Genomic DNA, 21927 nt, shown 5'->3' with positions numbered 1-21927 from the left:
TTAGTTAAACAGATTGATTTAATTTAAAAGCGCTTGTAGATTAGACAAAGATCTCTCAAGGACATACAACACACTCACATAACTAAAACAAAAACAGAGGATACAACACAAAGAACGAAACAGAGTACTGAGAAATTGGGCGATGAGGCCGCCGCTTATTAACTCTTAGCATTACTATTTGTGACTGAAGCAAAGCCGTTGTTTTTCCTTTTAGAAATTACTTCACTGAAGGACCTTCTGGGAAGCTGGCCTCTTGGTGATCTCAGTCACCCACTCGTTGACACGTGGACGCTTGGTGAAGAGCTTCTTGGTGGGAGTTTCGAGCAGGTATTGAATCACGGGAATGTGGTGAAGATCGGTCAAAGTGAAAGTGTCACCAGCCATATACTTGAACTCCTTGAGCCTAGCCTCGTAGGCATCAAGGACCTTGTCTAACTTAGCCTCCTCTTCCGCAACAACGGCTTGGTCTGTAGTCAAGCCATAGATGAGCTTGATTACTTGTTCCCACGCAAGCTTTGTAGCCACTGGGTCGAACTGGTGAGCTTCCACTTGCATTCCATTGGCCATGATCGCGTACTGAGATACGTTCTTGGAGTCAGCTGGGAGAAGGTTGGTTCCTTGGTTTTCGTATTTGTGAGCTATGTACTGAGTAATCGCTCTTGATTCTGCACAATAAATATCCAATTCATATTAGTGAATCAGATTTATTTGAGATTGAAGATGATGCATGGAAAACTTAGTTCGTACCAAAGAGCTTGAGGTCTCCATCTTCAAAGGCTGGAACTAGACCAAAAGGCTGAAGAAGAAAACATTCAAGATTCAGGCCAGAAACATCAAAAACAGTTTGCCTTGTCTTACAAGTTACAACAGACACATAGATAAAATCTACTTACGTTGCGGGAGAGGAAAGGCTCCTTCTTGTGCTCACCGTCTTTGATCTCAACATGAACGAGCTCAAAGTCGAGGTTCTTCTCGTGAAGGGCGATGAGGACTCTCCTGGTGGAAATGGTAGCAGCGTGTCCGAAAACTTTGATACCGGCCATATGATTTGGTTACTAGGAAACTCTCTGGCAAAGGAGTAAGAGATGTGATGTTTGATGTTGAAGGTGAGAATGTGATGAAATAAGACACAAGTAGCGATGGTATTTATACAGAAGCATTTGTGCGCTCTCAGTAAGATTAACGCTTCTACAATGCCGTCGCTACCAATATTGACTAGTCTTCTTAGCGGATTTTTTCAAAGCTGAATTGGATTGATTAACGTTGGATTTTTTGTTTTTACATTGGTTAGGAGATAAAGTTGTAATAAAGCATTCAATGTATTCAGAGAAAAGATCAAACAAAGTGCGTAATATAATGCCCAAATGACTGCAAGAGCTTTATATGTTTGGCATATATACGTTTGTGATGTATACTTTTGGTTTATAATTGTGACAAGGGAACCAATTTAGGAAGAGTTATCAAGTTAATGATATTAACAGATCTCAAATCCATACAAATTTCAATTAAATATGACAAGAATTTTAAAATATAGTTCAGAAAATCTACTCGAATAATCATATTTTTTTCTCGTTAGAACGCATATATGGTCGATTCTCAACTCGATGGTCGATACAGTTGTATTAATACACAAGAAGCCCATGGGAATCTGATAAGCTTTTAAATGGGTAAAAAGAACCTGTATAATTGATGGGAAAGTGATAAACAGAAGCATTTGTATAAACATAAATTTCCTTTCACAATGAAATAATAATATACAAGATAATTTAAGCCATTGTACATAAATACAAATAAAATTACAACAACAAAAAAAAAATTATTTATTAAACAAAAAAAATACAAAGTGAAAAAATGTAGGTATAAGCGGACAAAATATGATTTTTTGAAATTTTTTGATTTTTTTTTTTGCATATCCTACAATATATCCAATACTTTTTTAGTTCGGTCATTATCATAAAAATCATTCACTACATCTACCATTTATTTAATTTTATCAAACCTCATGAGTAGCTAGGTGGATTAATAATGTTTTTCTACCATTTTAGCAATCATAACTACCCAATTAACTTGCATGAATAGTTAAACTAAAAAGATCACTCTGCTATTACTGCGGGGCTGAACGAAATCCTTTCTTGACATATAGAACTAAAGACCCAAACACTTCCAATAAACAAGACAACATGATCATAGAAGCTGCATGTAATCCTATCGATGGGTAGACATAAGATTACTAAAACACAAATGGGTTTATCATTTGATCTGTATCAAAAGGTGGCTGCCAACATCAATAACATACATGTTGCAAAAGTTTTGGGAGGAGACTTGGAGAAATTTTTCATTGTCCGCGGCATGGCCGTTAAATGTGAGGTTCTTGGTACCATTAAGAGAATGGAAAAGGCAAAAGTGAGATTGCTTTTGACCATTTTCTATTTGTTAAGAGAAGAAGTAGTTTGATGGGAATTATTTGCACCAGCATTCCTCCGCTATCTGTTCGACGATGAGAATGCGCCTACTGCCATGATCGCCAGCTGCCATGGTCGGCACAGAAACTGCTCTCACATTATTTTTTTTAATTGTAAAATCATTGTGGTTAGGGTTTAGATATATATGTCGGTTTGATTTTATAAAAGAGTGGTTAGAGTTTAGACTTTAGATGTTATAATCAAAAAATTATAAATAATGTTAAAATGAATGATTTTAAAATTGTTTTGTTTAGATAATATTGATTATTTTTGTTTGTTTAATTTATTTAATTATTAATAAAAATCTATAGAATTTGTTTCCTTAATTTGTTTTGTGTTTTTGATTTTTTTTTTAATATGATATGATATAACATATTATTATATTTTGATTGGTTAATTAAAAAGTGGTGAATAAGAGAGGTTCACTCCAAATAAAATTATCCTTGAATTATCAGATCAAGATTAAAACTTTTACTATGGCTTCTTACCTTCGCTTCATTATCAATTTGACCTGGACCCTCTTTCTTCTCCTGCTGCAGGTTTTGCCCTGGTTCCTTTTAATGTGCACTTCTATTGACAATGGTCAATCTTACTTTGTGGTATTCAATAGGACGATAATAACTTTGTTGATTTGATACCGATGCAAGATAAGTAAGAAACAAATCCTCTTTTTTTTTGACAATCTGTCCCAAAATACGAAAAACAACAACATGTAAACAATTTGTAGCCTATCACAGTCCCTTAAGCTGTTCCAAAACACCTGTCAAAGTCGTCCATTTCTCAAATGCGCCAGCCGATGACACGAAAGCGAGCTTCGATGACTCTATATCGTTCTTGTTCACTGTGAAAAAAAGAATCCAAAACCAAGTTTGAAGAATGCTGTAATGACATTTTGATTCTTGTGAATAAAGAAGTTAAGAAGAAGAAGAAGAAGACCTGATGTAATAAGAGAAGCTAATGATGAATTAAATGCTTCCACTTCTGTATTCTCTTCTGGACTTGTACTCAACTGTCACACGAACACAAAGAAGGACGCTTCAACAAAAAGTAACAAAAGCTTATTAAACAAAGTCTACCTTATGTAAAGAAGCACAGCAAAGACCTTTGTGAAAGCCAAATCAACGGTTTTGACCCATTCGGTATCGATGCCTTTCCCCAAAACCAAACCTGCAGCTGGCAGATCATTGTTCTCAATGGCTTGTCCTACTTTACTTAACTTGTAAACAAGATCCTGCAAATACCCTGTAAACTGTATGCTTTTAGGTTGAGAACCAAGCTGACCATAACACAAAGAGAATCAAGATGATCATAACACAAAGAACTGTATGCTTTTAGGTTGAGAACCAAGATGACCATAACACAAAGAAGACATATTTGTCAGAAAAAGAGTAAAACTTTTTCATCAAATATGTTCTGATTACTTCATGTTGGATTGGAGGAAGATAAATGAAGCAAAATCAGATTAAATTTTAATGTTAAGTAGCATTGGAACAGCCCAGTTACTTACGAATAACACTAAGAGAAAAACAAATGCGTCCTCAAAGTAGTAAAAACTTTTCCATTAATTTGTTCTGAGTACTTCATGTGGCATTGGAGGAAGATAAGTTCAACAAAACCAGACTAAGGCTCAATGTAGATGGCACTGGAACAAAGCCAATTAACTATGACAACCATAACACAAAAGTGAAAACGCATCTGTCCCTAAATGAGTGAACTTTTCAATCAATTTGTCCTGATTACTCCATGAGGCATTGAAGGAAGAATAAATGAAACAAAACCTAACACAAGGAGAGAAATACACATATGTCCTCCAAAGAGTAAAACTTTTCCATTACTTCATATGGCATTAGAGGAAGATAAACGAAACTGAACCAGATCAGGGCAAAATGTAAATGGCATTGGAACAAACTAATTAACTATGAAGAAGACCATAACACAAAGAGAAAACAATTATGTCCTCAAAAGGGGAAAACTTTTCCATCAATTTGTTCTGAGTACATCATGTGGAGGAATTGAAGGAAGATAAATGAAACAAAACCAGACTAGGGTTCAATGTAAATGGCATTGAAACAAGCCAAGTTAAACTATGAAAGCTAAAGATGTAATCTTTGGTCATTTCAATGGAATAAAAAATTAGGGGAAAATTGAAAGAAGTACCTTTCTCCTTTACAGCAGAATTAAGAACAGCTTGTCTCTCAATCCTCTTCTTCCGATCTTGCTTCACTTTCTCAAGAAGCTCTTCATCGTCATCAGCTTCAAGAATCGCTGCATTCGCGTCTTGTCTTCTTCTGTCGTTATTCACGAGACCAATCGCAACTAAGCTGCTCATAAATCCAAGCGACAGTTCCCTTCTGTTCCATAACAGAGACGATGTCTGGTTCTTGCTGTTTCCTGAGTATACAATTTGGGTCTTCTTCGAAGACGCTGAAGATGAGAGAGTGGTGGAGAAGAATGGATTTAGGGTTGATGAACATAGGAGTGATTTCGCCATCTTTGCTTCTCCTTCTTCTTCTTTTTGAAATTTCTAGTTGGCATTTTCGAAGAGGAATGTTTTTTTATGAGTTAAGGTGATGGATGATGATAAGGTCTCCTTTGTTAGATTGTTGCGTTGTGTTATTTTCCTCCAATCACTCACTCTCACTATTTTTATTAATTTTCTTCTTAATAATTTTAAAACAAAGAAACATAATTACACTTATTAGTAGATTTTTGGTCTATGTGTTACTTGATCAATGATCATATAACTTGCTAATCACAAAATTTCTGCTGGAACATTTAGGGTTTAATTTTTAGATTTTAAGGTTTAGAATTTGGAGTTTAGACAATGCATTAGAGTATTTTGTCAACCATCTCTAGACAAAAAGACATGATGTTTTAGAACACATTTTAGATTTCATTTGGTTGAAAATTCTAGTTGGGATATAAATCATATTAGATTAATGATTTCACAACAAAACCAAACTGGCCTCAACAAAATATTTCCAACTTTTACCATTAACAAACTTATAGATCCTAAGACTCTACTTTACCCAAAAAAAAAAAAAAAAGAGGAAGATTCTTTGAGGCCATAGAAGCAAATCCGTTAGTTACTTCCACCACCAAAACTGTCGAGACAAAAACATCTTCCTCATCCTCTTATTATAAGCCATGAAAGCTCTAGCTTTGACTGGATCACCATTCAGAAACTCAAATGCATACATCTGTTTTGCTTCGTCCAACCCATCAATCTCCATCACTGCTTCCAACAAGTCCTCTGTATTGATCGAAGTTTTGCTTTGGTCCACTGCATCAGCTAGGCGACGAATGCTAGAGGCAACTGCAAACATTGCTTCTTGGAATGGATCCAAGTTTCGAGGACGTTTAGAAGGTTGTCTTAAAGGATCTCGAGGAGGAGGAGGATAATCTTGAGACTCTTCATGCATATACTCATTTGCTCCTCCTGCGTATGACTCAGTTCCATCTGTATCACTATGTTCTTCAGAACTTGCTAAAGGGAATGAAACAGAGTCTTCTTCAAAGTGTTTTATGTCGTTAAGATGATGATTGCTTTCACTCTTCACTTTGCTATATCGACCTGAAGTTTGATAGTCACCACATACTGTTCTAAGTTCTTCATACATCTCAATTTGCTTTCCCCTAAATGCTTTTGCGTCTGGGTATACCTGTTCCAACTAGGGATGTTGTGGTGGGTAAAAAAACTCAGCCCGGCCCAAACCCGAAAAAAGCCCATCCAGAAAAAGCCCGATCTCATAAAACCCGAATGGGTATTAGGTCTTGTGGGTAAATCCGAACGGGTTTTTAGTTTTGTGGGTAAACCTATGGGTACCCGATTTTTTTTTGTCTTATATGATGTATTTTGCATTTTATATTATGAATTTTTGTGTCTTTAGCTTTTTGGTACCAAATATGATTTATATTATGTATTTTGTTTATTTTATTATATCTTTGACAATTTTCAAAAATTTATAATTTTATATCATATAAATAAAGTATACCAAATATATTTAAGAGTTTTGTTAACCTAGATAAATATAAAAACCAAAATCAAAGTCACAAAAACAACAACAACAAAAAAAATTTCTCATTCTTCCTCCTATGGTTCTTCCAAAACCTGATCAGAATCTAAACAACAACAAAACAATGGAATTTCAGTTAAAATATCATAATTACATCTTTATTCTTAAGTAACAATCTTAATTTTTTTTACCTTGGTCTCATACTCCTGAGCTACTAGTCACAGATGTGGTACCTTCAACCTCATCATCAAAGTTGTCTTTAATGTCACCTGTAATTAAAAAATATAAATTCTTACCTTCAACCTCATCATCAAAGTTGTCAACCAAGCAAGAGAAGTTACTTATGAATTGAAAAAATATGGATTCTTACCACGTAACCAGTTTCTAGTACATAACAAGGCTTGAACATTTCTTGGAAGGAGACGGTTCCGGTAAGGAGTCAGTACCCGACCTCCAATGCTAAACGATGACTCTGCTGCTACTGTGGTGATTGGAATACTGAGCACATCACAAGCTAGAGAAGCCAAATCACCATAGCGTTGCCCACTGCCTTTCCAATAACTCAAAACATCGATGTCAGTGAAAGACTTCAAATCTAGCCTTGGATCATCCAAATAATTTTCCAAATTTGTTTTTGTGTTGTCAGAACCAGGTTGTATGCTCCTCTCAAGCTCTAAGATATCCTGTATAAAAGAGATATGAGGATGTGTAAAGATATCATGTGTCATTAAGATATAGGGTATAAAAACAAAATGGAGAAAAATACTTACAAAATTTGGATCATCTTCTAGTGGTGATTCATTAAGAATATCAAGTGGAGTTTGTGTTGATGAGAAAGAGGTAGAAGTCCAAGCCTTTTCCCTGTGTTCATTATAAAGTACTGATCTCTAGCTCTCACTTTCTCATATTCAACATACCGGAAAGGCAAATCATGGTATACTATAATTTCACAAACCATATCACGATCTACTTTGTGATCATAGTGACTTTTTGCATTCAGCCCTGGAGGTCTCTTGGGACAAATTTCTAAATGACGCTTTAATGATGATGTTCCCTGACTAATTTCAGTGATTAGCTTCTTATTACAGTGAACGCAACGACCTCTCTTTTTTCCATCTGGTCCTACTCCTACTGGTTTATACTCTTTCCAAACAGAAGACTTTAATCGTTTGTTAGAATCAAATACCGTAGGGTCTGTATCAGTAGGCTGTGTTTCACTTGCTCCTTCAGCATCATACTCCACATCCACTTCCATGTATTCATTCTCTGCATTTAAAGCCGCCATTGTTTCTAATGTTTGAGAATCCATCCTAAAATAAAACCATATCAAAAACAAACAAGAATAATGTCATATTGTCATTCTCAGACCTCATAACTCATCTCTACAAACACAAAAAATAACATTCAACAATCTAAGCACAACCGATATGTGCCTTTGTTTATGTTATAATCTCAATCTCAATCACATTGTCAACCAAAATACATGCAACAACAACAAATAAATCACACATGCAACGGCAAAAAATCAAAACAATGTTTAATATAGGCAAAAATTACTACTACTTCACAGAACAATTTTCAAAAAACAAAAGTGATTAAGTCAGAACAATTTTTCTTCTAAGTTAGAATTTCTCACCGTGTAAGCACAATCTTTGAAGTAGAAGTCGAGAGCTTTAGGCTTGAGATCACACACAAAGAGCAGCTGATACAATGAAGTTTTGAATTCTGTTCAACAGCTCTGCCTTCACGGAATCTGGTACTGAAGCTGCAAACACACACAAAGAACATCAATAGAAACAAAAGTCAAGATTACTAACTCAACGAATCAGCGGGACATAAGAAACTGGTTTTTCCATATTCCGCTAAATCTTAAATGAACTCATCCGTTTATCTTTTTTACCTCTGCCTTCTGGAGTGATCACTCGGATCAGTTCATCAACTGTAACATCTTTTCTCCCTTTCTTCTTAACATGCTCCCTGCATTCCCAAAAGAAGAGCTTTCAAATGTAAGCTAATCCACCAAACAAAAACCAACTTCTCAAACAAAGATAGTTCACTTGTTCGAATCCAATTCAGTTAACAACACAAAAGAAAAAGCTGAAAAATCTTAGCTTTGCATCATCAACAACAACAACAACAATTAACCAATTTCGAAACTCTTAAACCTCAAAACATAACTGAGACTTCAGAGGAAACTCTTAGAATCAATGATGCCTCTTCACTAAACTTATAGGCAAAGTAAGAAGCTTTAACAACTACACCAACTTTGGACAGTAACATTAACAGTCTACAACAGGAGTAATACAGACAAATCAAATGATTCAGCCAAAAAAAAACAAAAACAAAAAACTCAGACATGATTAGAATGGTACCAAATTCAAAATTGTGTAAGCGTTAACAAACAAAATGTAGGCAGCACCGAGACGACAATGAAGGAAACAAAAAATCTGTGATACTTAAAGAAGATTCGAAAAAAAAAAAAGTCTTTTCACTTTTGTCTCTTTTGCTCACAATGAGTATGTATTGCTGTGTTTATCAAACCAACAAGAACAACGACGAGAGTAAACAAATCAGAGGAAAGAACGAAAAAGTTGAGATTTTTAAGAAGTGGGTCAGGAGAACTTTCATCTCATCTTTCCAACCACACTCGACCAAACTTCATTGTATCAACGAATACAAAAGACGATCAAACCCAACAAAATACGAAATCGTAATTGAACCACTAGAAACCCTAATTTCGGAGTTGGAATAGCAAAATCAGGCCGGTGTTAGAGAAGAATCAAAGGGGGAAACGCGAGCTTACCTTAGTATGGATTGGATCCATTGGATCCCTTGATCAAAGTAACAAAGACGATCGCTCTCTGGGTTTTTACAAATCGCTCTCTGGTTTTTTTTTTTTCTTTTTAGAGGAACGTTTCCTTATTGTAATCAGACAAATTTTTTTTTTTAAATTAACGAATCTAATTAACTTTTTTTTTTTAAAGTCTCATGGATACCTATAACCCAATAAGATAAACCCGAATAGGACTCTCTAAAATGGGTACCCGAACCATTTAAAACCCATGAAATTTTAACATAATAATCAGATCTTTGGGTTTCTTATTTTTCATGGGTCCCGGGTACCCATCGGGTTAAAACCCATTCTTAACATCCCTAGTTCCAACCAATTTGAAGTTGATAATGGTGCACAAAGAAGGATGATCTTTTTAGTGAAAGAGCAGGGATTATGAGGGGATATATACACTTACAGCAATATATCTTTTCCAGAGCTCATCACTTTCGCAATCAATCATTTTTGTGCTCGAGTTCCACCAGAATCCGTCTCGACTAAGTATGTCTCTCATCACTCTGTACCTTTTCTTGATCGTCTTGAGGCGATTGATAACTTTTTGGCTATTGAGGTTTAGGTTGATTGCGAAAGTGATGAGCTCTTTTCTTTTGCCGTTTCCCGGAAAATTTCTTCTGAAACTTTTTTTTTTTTTTTTTTCTTTTCTTTTCTTTTCTACCCAGTCTCCGTCTACGTGGCATTGTCAGATTATGAACAGTGAAAACTTCACCGGGCCAAATATAATTACTTAATGGGCCGAGTCTTAATCAATTTTCATAAAGCCCACTTAAAACGAACGGAACCGACCCGATTCTTCCGCAAGAAATTGTAAACCCTAGCTTTCTCCTCTGTCTTATATATATTGCCGCCTGTAAACTCCTTCTTCTCTCAACCCATTCTTTTGTACCGATGATGATTCTTCTTCTTCTTTTACAAAGTTCGCAATGATTGATTCGGTTGCTTTTTTTTTTTTTATTCTTTCGAATTTTTTTTGAGTTTGATGTTGGTGGATAGCAATTAGGGAATTAGGGTTTTGGGAGTGAAGGCAGTGATGATGAAAAACTACCTATTTTATGAGGCAATATACGCTGATTAGAAAATTTACCAATGGATCCTTCTGAGCCTTCACACTTTTTCTTGAATATAAATTTTTCCACAATTTTTACTTATTAGTTTTTTTTTTTTTTGCTGGTTCGAGTTTGATAATGATCTTGAGAAAGAGAGCCAGTGGAATGATGATATGATTATTCGGAAATATTGATTTATTGTGTCGACCAAAACTCAGACTACAATTATCTGATCATTTGGCTCTCTTTTCTTATTTGTTTTTTTTTTTTTTTTCGAATCAATTTTTTCGTGTTTTTTTTTGTTTTCCGGTCTTTGGTTTTTGAATCAATAACTTGTTCGTGATACTTGCCTACTATTCTTTAAGAGACGAATTAGAACGAGCCAAAGTCGAGAGAGGTTGTTTACTTGATTTAGTAGCGAATAAGCAGAACATACAGCTAGAGGTAATTGACATGGGACCAAAATTGAAACTTTGACATTCTAGAGACCTATCTTAACGATAAATTTATCAGGCAATTAATCAAAAATAGTTTGTCGTATCGTATACTGATAAGGATAAAAAGGATAACCCGGCGAGATACATTGTAGTTGCCCTCTTGAAGCTTTTACAATTAAAAAGAAGTGGAAATCCTTTACAATTTCGCTATTATGTTCTTTGGACAACCTTGGTTTACAAGATAGGTTTAAATTGTTAATGTTGGGACCTTGTTGAAGACATTTAGAGCTATTTTCCTAGGTTCAGAGGAAAAGAAAGTGAACAAATGCGTAGCTGGCAAAATTTGTTTCGTCATGTGATTTGTACTTTGCTTGTTTAGATTGTTTGGTCATCAGAACGCCATAGGATGTTGATAAACCGTATTGGTTTTTAACCTTTCTATGTCATGTTGTCCGGGAAAAATAAAACTGGGAGAAGAACAAGATCATAGTCAATTCTAACAATCTTCACCAAAATTTCAATTACAAAACTTATTCGGATATTCAATTTCTACGGTTAATGGTAACATAATTTGACATTTGAAAAACTTTATCGATCTTTTCAGTTTATTGTCTATCTCTTATGAATCTTTTGTGAGTTAATTATAATAATGAAAAATCTGTGTTCCAAGATGTGAAAATGATAATTGAACCCTGACAAACAAGTATTGTATTGAAGATCAAAACGAACCAAAATCTCATATTTGTCTCAACGCCATCTTTTGTTTTGGTTCCAATAAGGGTGAGAGGAAGAATCATATTTCCTCGATGGTTGTTGCTGTTGTTGTTGTTGTTGTTGCCCCCTCACGTTAGGATGGTTCCTACTTGGGCTATGATCAGGACTCCATGATTCATATTCTCGATTGCTACTCATGTACTGGTTATTCCCTTGGTAAGAAGAAGCTTGTGACGCCAATGCTATATCGTTTCCTTGATGTGAGTAGTAACTGTTCTGACTCTGCTGCGACCTCCATGACCCCGACGATGTAGCTGTGCCAATTTGTCCTACCGGTTCCCTTACTGCATACGATGTTGTTGAGATTGGTTGTTGATGAAGATGATGATTGTGATGAAGTTGTGGTTGCATTTGTTGTTGTTGTTGTTGTTGTCTTTCCGTGTGAGACAATATGAGCGAGTTATTATATGCTGCTGTAGCATGTCGTGGGATCGCTTGTTCGTTTGTTGATTGCCATTGCATTGAGGTGACGTGAAGATGAGTACCCGATCTAGCAACTGCAGCACCGACTTGGTTTTGCCTAGAAAATGGATTCCGAATTGCTTCTTGTCCCCATCCACTCTGCAAAATTGGAATACACTTTTAATTCAATAAATAGGATAAGAAACAGTGAACATGAACATCTTGTAATGAAGGCATTGTACTCATCAGGTTATAGATCTAAACAGCTGGGGAGGACTAATAAACGGTTAGGTGCTATCTAGAGCTTGTTGTAGTTCTTTTGTTTGTTTTTTCTATATATATGTGTTTTTCCCATCATTAATTAACCATATGATTTCATTTGGCAACAATGATTTCTCATTAGGGTTCCCCAGATATGTCCAAGGAATTTGGGGTGTATAGGTTTCCAATAACGCACCATTCCAGGATTAGTTGCTGGAGTGGGAGATGGAAGAGAAACTTCGACCTTTTCTTCAACCTGCTTATTTGAGCTACTACTCGAAGTTGGTGCCCCAGTCTTAATCACATCAAGCAGTTTTACCATATCTTGGCCGCCTAAATTACTGGGCTTGCCAGAAGTCAGTGCATAAACAAGATCTGGGTTCTTAAGTAACGCAGCTAATAATTCGAGATCAGGTTCAGGACAGCTTAGAGATGATGAGGTTGTGGCAGCACCGGCAGCAGTTCTTCGTTCATCAAGTGATTCCTGAGGTTCTGTTGAACTTTCTTCCGGTGACTGTTGAGACGGAATTTCAGGGGTCAAACCGTCATCATAGTCCATTTCCCTGTCCCATGGTTCCTTAGGATTCAATGGTATAGTTTGTAGAGACTGATATGTTGTTTCTCTTTCTCGCCGGTTTCTGTTTCTCTGAACATCAGCCTCCTTGCTATTACCACCAGCAGCTACTCTCCATGCTTCATCAAGTTCCATTCCTGCAGAAATCTAGACATTATGAGAATGGGACCTGAACTACCACTAAAATAGAAGTGAACTAATGAAACATCCCTGAAAAGTCACTTTCAGCTTATTCCATAAGTGGTCAATGAGATAGAAATCTGAAGAATGGTATACCTGGAGGTACATGCCAATCAATCTGTATTCTCTTGCAATTCTTGAGAATAGTTTGTGGACTCATTTTCACCAAAATTCCCACCTTATTAGAAATGCTTTTAGAAGGTGTTAAAAAGGGTTTTTTAATTTCATCAGTTTGTATCGGGACAATTATGGCTGGTCCATCAACGGGCTGAATAGCTGAAGGTACATTTGTATCTTCAGTCTTAGCTTCACTGTTCTGACTAGGTGGAAAATCCTTGGACGACTGAAGAGCCAATGGCTTCTCAGGAACAATGGTTTTCGAATCACCAATGGCACTTGGTAAAGCATCCTTTTTACTATTCTTGCTTTGCATATAAAGGGCACGCATCTTTGCTTTCTGAATATCATCAGCAGACATAGGGCGGCTTCGAATTGAAGTTCCTATTCTTACTGTCTGAGGACTCTTTCCAGCAGCTTTTTGGCCTGGTTGTTCCACCATCTGTACTTTCCTACGTTCTTTGTTATCTGCTCCAAGCTAAGGAAACACTTTGAAGCAAAGAATTATCTGTGCTAGGAAAAGGACCATAACATGAAGCGAAGTATCTGGCTGCTCTTTTGACATGGCAGGTTTCACATGGATAATACCGACTCAATAACACAAGCAGTCTATGAGTTGAAAATGCTAACTTTTCCAATGAAATGAGAAAATGCAAACATTTGGTGCTTCAAAAAAAAGAGGTCAAACATAAGGATACATGATGGAGTTGAACCAAGCATGTGTTTCTTGGTGGAATCATCTGCAGAAGTAAGTAACAATTTTGGACCCTGTGACGATTCAAACCTCCTGGACCAAAAATACAACCAATATTTCTGAGACCACCTAACCATCAAAAGGGTACATATTCTAGATGCAAGTTAAAAATCAAACTGATACCTGACATTCTCTGACCTTCCATTTGTAAGGCTAAGTATATCTTCCTGTTACAACGAAAACAGGTTTTATGGAACTGACGTAGTACAAATAATAGGAAAAGATTAATAATGTATGCCCCACTTACAGGATTACTAGTATCACCCATGATTTCAGCAATACTGCATAACAAGGCAGAATTTAATGAGTAAAAATGTCACTAAACAACAAAATTTGGAGGTAAGAAAAAAGTATCTAGCCAACACATAAACCACAACTTGCCTCTGTTTCAGAAGCAATTGACTCTGCGAATCAATTTGCGAATTGTTACGATTCTGTTTCTTCATAGCTTGGATTTTCGCAAATAACTTGGTCCATCTTGATAACAAACCTTTTGCCCTGTTTGATATGTCTGATCTTCAAATCAGATAATGAAATCGAAGAAATCACAACGCGAACTTTGGCATTAATGAAAGTAACACAGCATTTAAGTTTATAAGAAATTACACCTGACGTCCTATAGAAACGAAGTCCATTGACGCTTTGCAGTATGGCTGACATATTTTCAGGAGATGCTTTGTGAAGAGGCAAATGACAAAGAACCTGCGTGCTATATATCAGTTATCCATAATACAACAATTTTTAGTTTCTTTTCAGCAATCCGGCTGCAAGTATATTAATCTAGTACCTTCAGGATAAGGAGTAAGACACTTGTTTGCTCTTCAGCAGCAGCTTGACTCAACCATGTTGTAAGTATCAAAACCCCTCCTTTTGATAAAAACCTGTGCACACACAGAAAATGACAGTAAAGATGGGAATACAGAAACTATAAAATATATAAGACGTTGAGTGAAAGAAAACACTCAATTAGTACCAGATCAGTACGGAAGAATCTTGAATCTGCATGATCCACTCCATTAATTTCACTTGGCCTGAAAATGTTTCTTCTTTACGCAACAGAGAAAATATATTCTCAACAAAGTATTTGTCTGAGTCACTGATGTCGGGTGGAATATCCTCGGGTGGCATAAGTGCCACTGTTTCACCTTCACCCCAACTTATAGAACATGCCTCTGGATGTACAGAGTTCAAGGGAACGGGATCAACATGATTTCTGGTATTGTTATTTTCCGGAACGCCATCACCTTGTAGAGCATCTGAATTGGACAAAATTAGCTTCTCTCTTGAAAGCCTGACCTGTTTCCTTACCCTTGTCTTTTGAGTAACAAAAAAATCTCGAACCTGCCATTGAAAGAAATAATAGGGATACCACCAAAGTCTCATGAGCACCTCAACATGACAGATCAAAACTGACATATAATTCAAAACGCATCGCCAAACAGAGTACTTATAAAGAAGAAGAACAATACCTGGGCGACTGTGATGCCAAATAGAGCACTTATCTCCCGAGAGTCCCTCTTACTAATAGCATCTTTAACTGCGAAAACTGCTTGTAGATACTTAGCAGCCTTTGGATTCAACAAGTCTCTTGGACGCTTTCCTGAAATATTTAAAACTTCATCAGATACGAGGTATCAAGTAAGCAACAGTTGGGTGTGCTTGTCTAAGGAACACATCAACAACAAATTGAAACACTTTCTGTGATACGCCTTCAAGACAAAGAGAGGAAGAAATGAAATCATGAAAGGATAGCAGTGACAAACTTAGTATACGAAAACAAACTAAAAATGCTTGAAGGAGACTGAGGGGAACAAAATCAGTCCATATGCCCGGTAATATGCATGATTATACCAAAAGATCCCACGAATCCAAACAAAACTCACCAATTTTAATGGACAACGCACCAGCAGCCTGCAAAAATAGAAGCAAAACAGAATCAATGCTTTTAACAGAGATGATTCAAATGATTACTTAAAGGGAGAAGTAACTTCTAAACAGCTGAACCATCACCATTACAGTACGAACCCACATGTAACGGGCCCAGAAGTTATACTGTGAAGCAAAGCTATTATCACCGAAGCTAACCAATTCACAGAAGAAGCAACGAGGTCGAGCTATAAGAATGTATACAAAAGATACCTCTACGTTTGCTAGACTCAATACCCTTACAACGAATTTACCCCAAAACCCGATTAACTTGTCCTTCTCAGCTTTTCCCATATCGCCAAAAAACACCATTACCCAAAACAAATAAAAAAGAACTTCCGATACCATATAACATCAAAAACGATGACCCACCATTTCTTGCGCGAGGGGGTTAACGCCGGTGAGTTTGCATTGGGCAACGACGACATCTTGGAGCTGATCGATCTGGCTATGGAAAAGCTCCTTCTGCGAATCCAATAGCTCCATCAAAGACTCCACCGAGCTCCCGATCTCTATCTCATCCTTGAACGCGTCCATGGCCGCCGACGGAAAACTCGAAGACCAATACGCAAACCGAATTCAAAATGTGCATCAGTGAATGAATATACGTCTGTATCTAGGACTCAGTGAATTCTATGAACATGGCTACCTAATTTTCTGATTCTAGGAAAAAAAAAAAAATTCGAATCCGAGTTAGGGTTTGGGTTTGAGTAAAGGACAGCAAAATAAGGGGGCATAAAAGTAAATAAGTTACTTACTATACATAAGAAAAACCTAAAACGCTGCGTTTTGAAACAGATCTGCAAGCAAAAAGGTTGTTTTAATATTAATAAATCTGTTGACATAATAAAAAGAAATAACATAATCAATTATTAATTATTATCTTTTTATTTTGTGAAAAAATATAATAAAAATCTATGACCTTGAAAATAATATTTAGAAGAGAGAAGGGAGTTTGTTACCCAGAGAGATATCCTTTTATTTTCTTTTCACCGCCCTTGTCAAAGGTCTCGTCTCCTCTCTCTTTCTCTCTATATTACGCCTTTTTTTTTCTGAACGATTCTCAGGGTTTTGATTCTATCTCTCGCTTATTTCTCGATCGCAGCTGCTCTCGCCGATCCTGGAGAATCGGATTCGTCACCGTCTTGTTTAGAGGTACGGCGACGCCTTTTGTCTGATTTAGGGTTTAAGATCTCGTGTTATCGCTACTCGTCTCTCGATTTCACGATTGCTTTGTTCCTTTTTGACGGTTGATTTTTAGATCATCGTCTTTTTTGTTTCGTCTATCTAGGTTTTTTATTTGAGTTTGTTTGGGATCGGGATTGTGCTAGGGTTACATCGGTCTCTCTGGATTGTGTTATTTTTCTTGGATTGTTTGTTTCTCGAGTATCCCTTGGTGTATTATACTTTGTTTGGCTTCGTTTTCTATAGAATCTTGTAGTTTTGATTTGTGTTCGTTGTTGAAAGTAGTTTTGATTTTGATAATGTGGTTGTTAAATGTTTTATACTAGCATCTATCGTTTCGTTGTGATTCTTGTTGTTACCGGTGCTCTAAAATTTGGTTTTCTCCTTGTTCTTTGATTAGTTTGGGTTCAGGAGAGCTTGACTAGCTGTTTGTCAACATGGAGCGCAAGACGATTGACTTGGAGCAAGGATGGGACTATATGCAGACTGGTATTACCAAGCTGAAACGGATTCTGGAAGGATTGCCTGAGCCACAATTTGACTCCGAGCAGTATATGATGCTTTACACGTAAGTTTTATACTTGTTTATTACCATATAGCAGTTTAGTTGCTTGTAACCGGTGCTTATGATGGGGTTGTATGTGATTCTCAGGACTATCTACAATATGTGCACCCAGAAGCCTCCTCATGATTACTCGCAGCAGCTTTATGACAAGTATCGTGAAGCATTTGAGGAGTATATCAACTCAACAGTGAGTCTGATTGATATTTAGATTCTAATTTAAATTCCCTGTGAAGTTTTTTTCTACCTTCACTCATTGTCTGAATCTTGAGATAATACTTTTGTGCATGATTCCATCTGTTAAGAAGTCTTGTACCCTCTTGATTCTTAAGTTGATAAAATGGTTTTGATTATTAATATGCTCTCTTGTTTTCTGTTTTTTAGGTATTGCCTGCTTTGAGGGAGAAGCATGATGAATATATGCTGCGGGAGCTGGTTAAAAGATGGTCGAACCATAAAGTTATGGTTAGATGGCTATCCCGCTTCTTTTACTATCTCGACCGTTACTTCATTGCTCGGAGATCACTTCCACCACTGAATGAAGTTGGTCTGACATGCTTCCGTGACCTGGTACGGCATTCATTCTTGTGATTTTAGTATAGCTTTCCGTTTTATTTAAATATATGTTAACTTTTCCTTGATTTTCTTTGCTTCAGGTTTATAATGAGTTGCATTCTAAGGTCAAAGAAGCTGTGATAGCACTTGTAAGTTATGCCATCAATAATGTTTAGTTTTATCCAACTTTTGTTGCTTGATACAAGGTCGAACATGAAATGTTCTTTTGTCAGGTTGATAAAGAACGGGAGGGCGAGCAGATTGATAGGGCGCTACTGAAAAACGTATTAGATATCTATGTAGAGATTGGAATGGGACAGATGGAAAGATATGAAGAAGATTTCGAAAGCTTCATGCTTCAGGATACAGCATCTTACTATTCTCGCAAGGCATCAAGCTGGATCCAGGAAGATTCTTGCCCTGATTACATGTTGAAGGCATGACTCTTGACATCATTTTCTTAATTTTCACACTAGTTAAATGTAGTCATTAACTTTTGTGCTTTCATGTTCCAGTCTGAAGAATGTCTAAAGAAGGAGAGGGAGAGAGTCGCTCACTACCTTCACTCAAGCAGTGAGCCAAAGCTGGTTGAGGTTGTTTATGATACAATATGCACTGCATGATTTAATTTAACATGTACTATTACGTTTGATGAAGGATCCTTATTCTTGCATAGCCTTAACGTTGTATCGTTACTTTTCAGAGTCCTGAATTGTATAGTCTTGGCATATATTATTTTATATCTTAGACTTATATAGTTATCTTTTGTACGCAGAAAGTACAACATGAACTGTTGGTTGTATATGCAACTCAGCTTCTAGAAAAAGAGCACTCAGGTTGCCGGGCATTGCTAAGAGATGACAAGGTAAAGCAAGTATTTTTGTTCGTTATTGTTAGTGGGTTAGTGTGTGTAATTCTGTATTTGATGGAGTATATATGTTTACTTTCAGGTGGATGACCTGTCCAGGATGTACAGACTTTACCATAAAATTGTGCGTGGTTTGGAACCCGTTGCAAACATTTTTAAGCAGGTTACTTACCTATCTTCATTCTATTAATTATGATTACCGAAGGGATTGGCTTTCCTTCATGTTTTATTTTTGTTCGCTTATAAATTGTACCCCATTAACTGTAACGTGTTATTGTATGCAGCATGTCACAGCTGAGGGTAACGCTCTTGTCCAACAGGCCGAAGATACGGCTACTAATCAGGTTCGTATTATTTTACTTGTTACATTTGGATAACTCTTCTGTTTTGTCTGCTTCACTTGTGATTGCTGAGATCTTTTTTATTCCACAGGCTGCAAATACTGCTAGCGTCCAGGAACAGGTAAAATAGTTTTGATATTTGGGAATCTAGTCACTCACTTTTTTTGGGAGATAAAATTGTTTACGATTTACTTATCCTCTCACTCTTATCAGGTTCTTATCAGAAAAGTGATCGAACTTCATGATAAATACATGGTCTATGTCACCGAGTGTTTCCAGAACCACACCCTCTTCCATAAGGTTTGATGTACTTTCTACTTATTTGTCATGCGCCTATCTTATTCAAGTTTATGATGTGTAACTAACCAAGTTTTTTGAAACACATTATAGGCTTTGAAAGAGGCATTTGAGATTTTCTGTAACAAAACAGTCGCTGGAAGTTCAAGTGCTGAATTACTTGCAACATTTTGCGACAATATTCTCAAGAAGGGGGGAAGTGAAAAGCTGAGTGATGAAGCCATTGAAGATACGCTTGAGAAGGTACACCTTTTCGTAAAACTGTTTTTGCTTATCTCTTTTCTGCTCTCCTGAAATCGGTCCTGAATTTTATAATGTTGTTACAGGTTGTCAAATTGCTTGCTTATATAAGTGACAAGGATCTTTTTGCCGAGTTCTACAGGTAAATCTCCCATTCCAGTCTTGATTTATTTGTAAATCCGGCTTTTTGGCTTCTGATCTTTGTTTTGCAATTTTTTTTGTTTATACTACCTTTTTGTGGGAAGGCCTTCCAACAACATAGAATTAGATTGACAAAACGTTGGAGTACTGAGTTGCAAGCTGTTTTATTTATGTTTGATTGCAGGAAGAAGCTAGCCCGTAGACTCTTGTTTGATCGCAGTGCTAACGATGATCATGAGAGAAGTATCCTTACAAAACTTAAGCAACAATGTGGTGGACAGTTTACTTCTAAGATGGAGGGCATGGTTAGTTTCCCTGTGTTTCTTATCTAAGTCGTACTTGCTCTGATTGTTTATGTTTTCTATATTATTTAATCTGTTGGTTACAGGTTACGGATTTGACATTGGCAAGAGAAAACCAAAACAGTTTCGAGGAATATCTAGGCAAAAACCCTGCTGCAAACCCAGGGATTGACTTGACCGTCACTGTTCTTACCACTGGTTTCTGGCCAAGTTACAAATCATTCGACATAAATCTACCTAGTGAAATGGTAAATGATTTTATGTTTTTCTTATCTTCTTGAAAATGAGAAAGGTTGCTCCAGATAGATCTAATTCGTTTATTCTTTGTTCAGATCAAGTGTGTTGAAGTCTTCAAAGGGTTTTATGAAACGAAAACGAAACACAGGAAGCTTACCTGGATCTATTCACTAGGAACTTGTCACATCAACGGGAAGTTTGATCAGAAGCCCATCGAGTTAATTGTGTCTACTTACCAGGTACCTTTTGTTTCTCAAGAAATGTTGGTAATTATTTTAATTATTTTTAATCATTGGCGTTCTTTATCTTTTTAGGCTGCTGTGCTTCTACTCTTCAACACAACTGACAAATTGAGTTACACTGAGATCTTGACTCAACTGAACCTAAGCCATGAAGATCTAGTTAGGTTGCTTCATTCTTTGTCATGTGCGAAGTACAAGATTCTCCTCAAGGAGCCAAGCACCAAGACTGTCTCCCAGAGTGATGTCTTCGAATTCAACTCCAAATTCACCGATAGAATGCGCAGAATCAAGGTTTGTGACATTAATGTTATTACTCAAATCTCTGTCAATCAACATCTTCTTTTACATATTCGGTGTTTTGCATCACAGATCCCTCTTCCTCCAGTTGATGAAAGGAAGAAAGTCGTTGAAGATGTTGATAAAGACAGACGCTATGCAATTGATGCTGCCATTGTCAGAATCATGAAGAGCAGGAAAGTATTGGGACATCAACAACTCGTTTCTGAGTGCGTTGAGCAACTTAGCCGAATGTTCAAGGTAAACTAAATATTATATACACAATTGAGGATGCTTGTAGTGATGAGTTCATGAAACTAATTGTGGATTCGTATGATTTTTTGTCGCAGCCTGATATTAAAGCGATCAAGAAACGTATGGAGGATTTAATAACAAGAGATTATTTGGAGAGGGACAAGGAGAATCCTAACATGTTTAGGTACTTGGCTTAGGGCGCAAAAACAACTGTGGAAGTGGGTTGGCTCATGAAAGGTAGTGCACCGAAGCATCTGCTTGTATATTAGAAGTCCATATGGATACACTCCTTAAAAAAGAATTTATTTCTTTCGTTTTCAATTTTTTTAAATTCTCTTTTGCTAAAAATTCGGAAGTGCTGTTTTTTCTTTTTTTTTTGGGATGCAATTTGCCTTTTGGGAACTGTTTCTTGGATATTGAATGGAGATGGAGGAGTTGCCTTAATGAATGAATCTCTGCTTTCAAAATATGTTCTTCATTTGATAATCTGCATTAACTTCAAAAGACAATTGTTATGTGCAATTGGCTTCGAAACAAGTACAAATAGGTTTAACTAGATCAGATTAGATAGGAAGAAGAGAGTTGCATGAATTTATCACTGATAAAGTGATGCAAAAAACATGGTGGTG

The 21927-nt window shown here is 36.6% G+C and overlaps 6 protein-coding genes and 2 non-coding genes across 13 annotated transcripts; 3 read left to right on the top strand and 5 right to left on the bottom strand.

Annotated features, from left to right (window-relative positions):
* LOC104737512 (glutathione S-transferase F3) lies at window positions 1-1186 on the bottom strand. Its single transcript, XM_010457716.3, has 3 exons — window positions 894-1186; window positions 748-796; window positions 1-665 (listed from the first exon to the last, which is right to left on the bottom strand). Exons 1-3 carry the CDS (start codon window positions 1041-1043, stop codon window positions 223-225), a joined length of 642 nt encoding a protein of 213 aa, XP_010456018.1. The 5' UTR covers window positions 1044-1186; the 3' UTR covers window positions 1-222.
* Window positions 1187-3071: 1885 nt separating this feature from the next.
* LOC104737511 (thylakoid lumenal 16.5 kDa protein, chloroplastic) lies at window positions 3072-5125 on the bottom strand. The gene is made up of 4 exons (XM_010457715.2): window positions 4620-5125; window positions 3565-3704; window positions 3399-3471; window positions 3072-3303 (listed from the first exon to the last, which is right to left on the bottom strand). Exons 1-4 carry the CDS (start codon window positions 4951-4953, stop codon window positions 3194-3196), a joined length of 657 nt encoding a protein of 218 aa, XP_010456017.1. The 5' UTR covers window positions 4954-5125; the 3' UTR covers window positions 3072-3193.
* Window positions 5126-5548: 423 nt separating this feature from the next.
* On the bottom strand, window positions 5549-6082 carry LOC104738502 (uncharacterized). The gene has a single exon (XM_087480813.1). The coding sequence runs from the start codon at window positions 6080-6082 to the stop codon at window positions 5549-5551; it is 534 nt and encodes a 177-aa protein (XP_087336939.1).
* Window positions 6083-6414: 332 nt separating this feature from the next.
* On the bottom strand, window positions 6415-9987 carry LOC147929993 (uncharacterized). Of its 3 annotated transcripts, none has more exons than XM_087481163.1 (8): window positions 9727-9987; window positions 8379-8455; window positions 8115-8243; window positions 7665-7788; window positions 7249-7339; window positions 6849-7161; window positions 6670-6747; window positions 6415-6584 (listed from the first exon to the last, which is right to left on the bottom strand). In XM_087481163.1, exons 4-7 carry the CDS (start codon window positions 7748-7750, stop codon window positions 6677-6679), a joined length of 561 nt encoding a protein of 186 aa, XP_087337289.1. In that variant the 5' UTR covers window positions 7751-7788; window positions 8115-8243; window positions 8379-8455; window positions 9727-9987; the 3' UTR covers window positions 6415-6584; window positions 6670-6676. The 3 variants fall into 3 exon arrangements, 2 of the variants coding, with proteins under 2 accessions (XP_087337289.1, XP_087337288.1); XM_087481162.1 differs by having other exon boundaries at window positions 9282-9940; XR_015577896.1 differs by lacking the exons at window positions 6415-6584; window positions 6670-6747; window positions 6849-7161; window positions 7249-7339; window positions 9727-9987 and adding an exon at window positions 9282-9419 and having other exon boundaries at window positions 7747-7788.
* A 357-nt stretch (window positions 9988-10344) lies between these two features.
* On the top strand, window positions 10345-10433 carry LOC147929992 (small nucleolar RNA R41). Its single transcript, XR_015579083.1, has one exon. It is a non-coding gene; the product is annotated as a small nucleolar RNA R41 (small nucleolar RNA).
* A 97-nt stretch (window positions 10434-10530) lies between these two features.
* Window positions 10531-10611, top strand: LOC147929991 (small nucleolar RNA Z155). The gene has a single exon (XR_015579089.1). It is a non-coding gene; the product is annotated as a small nucleolar RNA Z155 (small nucleolar RNA).
* An 817-nt stretch (window positions 10612-11428) lies between these two features.
* On the bottom strand, window positions 11429-16558 carry LOC104737510 (homeobox protein LUMINIDEPENDENS). Of its 3 annotated transcripts, none has more exons than XM_010457713.3 (13): window positions 16170-16558; window positions 15755-15782; window positions 15341-15471; window positions 14845-15212; window positions 14659-14752; window positions 14480-14573; window positions 14253-14382; window positions 14119-14152; window positions 13995-14038; window positions 13816-13904; window positions 13097-13585; window positions 12443-12957; window positions 11429-12144 (listed from the first exon to the last, which is right to left on the bottom strand). In XM_010457713.3, the coding sequence occupies exons 1-13, from the start codon at window positions 16332-16334 to the stop codon at window positions 11557-11559; spliced, it is 2769 nt and encodes a 922-aa protein (XP_010456015.1). In that variant the 5' UTR covers window positions 16335-16558; the 3' UTR covers window positions 11429-11556. The 3 variants fall into 3 exon arrangements, with proteins under 3 accessions (XP_010456015.1, XP_087337285.1, XP_087337286.1); XM_087481159.1 differs by having other exon boundaries at window positions 14253-14387; window positions 16170-16492; XM_087481160.1 differs by having other exon boundaries at window positions 14253-14369; window positions 16170-16308.
* Window positions 16533-21765, top strand: LOC104737508 (cullin-1). 2 transcript variants are annotated; one of them, XM_010457712.3, is made up of 21 exons: window positions 16533-16804; window positions 16903-16952; window positions 17383-17550; window positions 17635-17734; window positions 17929-18114; window positions 18201-18248; window positions 18333-18536; window positions 18615-18692; window positions 18875-18964; window positions 19050-19130; window positions 19252-19311; window positions 19400-19429; window positions 19522-19608; window positions 19699-19848; window positions 19932-19987; window positions 20171-20291; window positions 20375-20536; window positions 20621-20764; window positions 20840-21058; window positions 21137-21304; window positions 21394-21765. In XM_010457712.3, the coding sequence occupies exons 3-21, from the start codon at window positions 17420-17422 to the stop codon at window positions 21493-21495; spliced, it is 2217 nt and encodes a 738-aa protein (XP_010456014.1). In that variant the 5' UTR covers window positions 16533-16804; window positions 16903-16952; window positions 17383-17419; the 3' UTR covers window positions 21496-21765. The 2 variants fall into 2 exon arrangements, with proteins under 2 accessions (XP_010456014.1, XP_010456013.1); XM_010457711.3 differs by having other exon boundaries at window positions 16652-16952.
* The last annotated feature ends 162 nt before the right edge of the window (window positions 21766-21927 follow it).

Source organism: Camelina sativa, chromosome 13 (assembly GCF_030686135.1).
Source record: "Camelina sativa cultivar CO46 ecotype springtype chromosome 13, ASM3068613v1".
Classification (NCBI taxonomy): Eukaryota; Viridiplantae; Streptophyta; class Magnoliopsida; order Brassicales; family Brassicaceae; genus Camelina; species Camelina sativa.
Note: the sequence above shows the minus strand (reverse complement) of the source record. Positions and strands in the feature narration are given on the sequence as shown.